Here is a 3,664-nt window from a genome sequence, read left to right as displayed (position 1 = left end):
TATATGGCAAAGCCTTTTTTTTCTGACCCTTTTTTTTTCTCGCTAAGGAAATATCTTAAAAATTTGTGATTCGGCACGTTAATGAAAAGATAATGTTGAATATTTCCATTCCGAATTTTGGGACAACAACTCCTCCCAAATTCATGCCGAAAAAGATCATTCCTCGTCATTTAGGAAAGAAATCAAATCCATTGGCGAATACAACGTGGGGGTTGGGGATTGACAAGCCAAGATGCATGCCCCTGTTTTCTTTTTTTGGGGGCAAACTAATGAATTTATATAGCCTTTATTCGTATCTTTATGACTCGTGGCGAAATGGCAAAATGATTATGACGGATTTGACGACGGTTTTGGCAAAACCGATTTCCGAAAGTTATCTAGTCAAATTTGCTGATTAATGTTCCGTTTTGTTGGTATTACACAGAATGGCGAAAAGGGGGGAACATAAGGAAACATGGGAGCGAGAAATGAAAACGTAGCATATATAGCGGATAGAGAGGATTTACGAGGTTTTGCCCGTGTGTTCCAACTTCTGCGCCTCGCGTTAACTACACAACGGCGGATCATGCCACGGCCACAATAGCATCACCTCGCGACGTAAGATCGAAGAAAACAATCGACGCCTTTACCGCTCGCTGTTGGGATACTCGAGTCCCCGTTTAGTGATATTAGAAATCGGCAACTTTTCCTTTTTTGGGGGGTGTGACGGGAAGCCAGCCTCAGTAAGGAGGGGAGAAGGGGGGGGGGGGGGAGATATTCACTCCGACAGCTGCTCCAATTGCTGGATACACTAAGCTCCTAACCTCCCCCCGATTCATTTACCTGGAAAAACCATCTCGCGGCGCGGCGCCCTGCCCTGCCGTCTTCCACGCGCGGCCGCAGGCGCGTGCGCCCCAGCCGCCCCCCGGCCCCGAAAGAGCGGCGGATGCGCTCGCGCGTGGGGCCCCGCGCTCGGGGGAAGAGGCGCTCGCTCGGGGGAAGAGGCGCTCGCGCTTCAATTTCTATTTCTATTTCTATTTCTCTTTCTTTCTTTCTTTCTCAATGTCCCCCCGCCCGCCCTGTTTAGGCGGTCGCGGTTATAACCAAATTAACCGCTTCTGAAAAACCCTGTAAATTCTCTCCAGCGAGGAAATGAACAAGGAGGAAAAAGGGACGGAGTTCGGGATGGGGGCCAGATAAATAACGCCCCCCCCCGCCCTGCAACCTGCCATTTCCGCTCTCGCAGAGCAGCGAACCAAAGGTTTAGAGAGAGAGAGAGAGAGAGTCGAGACGACAAGAAGGGAGGGAGCCATTTGCAGTACAGATAGGAAAAGCACGAGAGCACAGAGAGGAAGAGAGGGGGGAGCGGGGGCAAAGGCCGACGACGAAAGGACGGATCTGGGGTCAACGCCGTTTGACTGCGGAAGGCGACAAGCGGAGGCTGGGGTGGGGTGGGGGGGCATTTCGGTCATTCCGCACGCGCGCGCGCCCTCCCTTCCGTGCGTGCCTCTCTGTCTCTGTCGCTGCCTCTCTCTCTCTCTCTCTCTCTCCCCACTTAAAAACGATCACCAGGGGAGGGGGACTGCTGTGCGTTGGAGCTCCGTTATTTATTTTATCTTCCCCTCGATTCGGCCATGTCTTTCTTGTTGTTGGTGGTGGTCTCTTCTCGGACCCTCCTGGGCTTGAGATAGAAATAGAGAGATTAGATAGATAGATAGATAGATAGATAGGGAGCGGAATTGGAGCCACACACGCACACATATATATATACACACATACACACATACGCACCAGGGCGTATAGGCAGACGGGGGGTTATCTCTGTGTCTCTCTCTTCATGAGGACCAGGCGAGGGATGTGTTACCCCGAATCGGAACTGTGCACCCAGAAGAAGAGGTCGGCGACGGCGACGGCGACGGCGAAGGGGGAGGACATGGCCTCGTTCGGCCGCAAGCGGCGGAGGCCCTCCCCTCGGGCGGGCGGCGGCGGAGGCCGGGACTTCTTCGACGGCCTCCCCGACGACCTCGTCCTCTCCGTGCTTGGCAAGGTCGCCGCCTCCGCCTCCTCCCCTCCCGATCTCATCAGCGTCCTGCTCACGTACGGCCCCCCCCTTCCCCCTCCTTTTCGTTTGCCCGTTTCGTTTTTCCCTTCGTCTGCTTTTCTTTTTTTTCACCCATTTATTTATCTTCGTTTTCCGTTTATTGATCGTCGCTGCTGTGAAATGAACAGGTGCAAGAGATTTAAAGCTTTAGGCCTGCATTCGATGGTGCTGTCGAAGGCGTCGTCGAACGCTTTCGCCGTCAGAGCTCACGGCTGGTGCGACTCCGCTCACCGCTTCCTCAAGCTCTGCGCCGACGCCGGCAACGTCGAAGCCTCTTACACTCTCGGCATGGTAATGACCAAATTGAATCCACAGATTTATTTTATGGGTTTTTTTTTTAAATTTATTTGTTCGACTAGTAATGGAAGAAGAATGCCTCTTGCGCGGCTCATGGATGAATGCGATTTTTTTCCACAGATTCGCTTCTACTGCTTGCAAAGCCGAGGGAGTGGAGCTTCGCTGATGGCCAAGGCCGCGATTGGGGCGCACGCGCCGGCGCTCTACTCGCTCGCGGTGATACAGTTCAACGGCAGTGGCGGGTCCAAGAACGACAAGGACCTGCGGGCCGGCGTGGCCCTCTGCGCTCGGGCCGCCTTCCTCGGCCACGTCGACGCCATGCGCGAGCTCGGCCACTGCCTCCAGGACGGGTACGGCGTCCGCCAGAACGTCGCCGAGGGACGCCGCTTCCTCGTCCAGGCCAACGCCCGCGAGCTCGCCGCCGTACTCTCCTCCCCCTCTGCCGCGGCCGCGGCCGCTTCCCTCCTCTCCACTCGGGCGTGGCTCGCCTGGAACAGCCCGCACGCGCAGCAGCCGCCGCACCAACAGCACCAGCACCAGCACCAGCACCAGCACCAGCATCCGCAGCAGAACCATCAGCAGCATCCCCTCCGCCACGCGGCCGGCACGGGGTGCCCCTTGCTCAGCGACTTCGGGTGCAACGTGCCGGCGCCGGAGGCCCACCCGGCGAACCGGTTCTTGGCGGAGTGGTTAGCCGCTCGGGGCGGCTCGCCCGGGCCGGGGCTGAGGCTGTGCTCGCACGTGGGGTGCGGGAGGCCGGAGACGAGGAAGCACGAGTTCAGGCGGTGCTCCGTTTGCGGGGCGGTGAACTACTGCTCGCGGGCCTGCCAGGCGCTCGACTGGAAGCTCCGCCACAAGGCCGAGTGCACGCCGGTGGAGCGGTGGGTGGACGAGGACGTCGACGGCGACGGGGACGGCGAGGGCGGGGAACATGACGGAGTGGGCGGCCGTAACGGTGATGTCATGGAGGAGAGTTGACGGCGACGGTGACGGCGACGGTGACGGTGACGGCAGCGGTAGGGGGGGTGTCGGGGGAAGAAAAGGGACCAGTTTTGATGGGGAGTTACTTAGATGAAAATATATTTTTAGATTTGGTCCGTCCATTATTTGCGAATCTTAATATTTTCTTACCCCCCTTCCTTTTTTTTTTTCTTTTTTTGGGTTGTATAGAGATGGGTAAATTCGGAAAAAAAGGAAAAACACCCTCTTTTTTGTCTTTTTTGTACCATGTAGACCAAATGTCAGCCTCAGTTCATTAAGTTCAACATTCAGGTCTCCTCATTTCGA

The 3,664-nt window shown here is 56.0% G+C and overlaps 1 protein-coding gene across 1 annotated transcript; it reads left to right on the top strand.

Annotated features, from left to right (window-relative positions):
• The first annotated feature begins 1,535 nt into the window (after positions 1 to 1,535).
• Positions 1,536 to 3,664, top strand: LOC115680292 (F-box protein At1g67340-like). The gene is made up of 3 exons (XM_030604091.2): positions 1,536 to 2,076; positions 2,209 to 2,371; positions 2,498 to 3,664. The coding sequence occupies exons 1-3, from the start codon at positions 1,817 to 1,819 to the stop codon at positions 3,353 to 3,355; spliced, it is 1,281 nt and encodes a 426-aa protein (XP_030459951.1). The 5' UTR covers positions 1,536 to 1,816; the 3' UTR covers positions 3,356 to 3,664.

Source organism: Syzygium oleosum, unplaced genomic scaffold, assembly GCF_021117445.2.
Source record: "Syzygium oleosum isolate NSW1041296 unplaced genomic scaffold, Sole_v2.1 Sole_v2.06, whole genome shotgun sequence".
NCBI classification, from domain to species: Eukaryota; Viridiplantae; Streptophyta; class Magnoliopsida; order Myrtales; family Myrtaceae; genus Syzygium; species Syzygium oleosum.
Note: the sequence above shows the minus strand (reverse complement) of the source record. Positions and strands in the feature narration are given on the sequence as shown.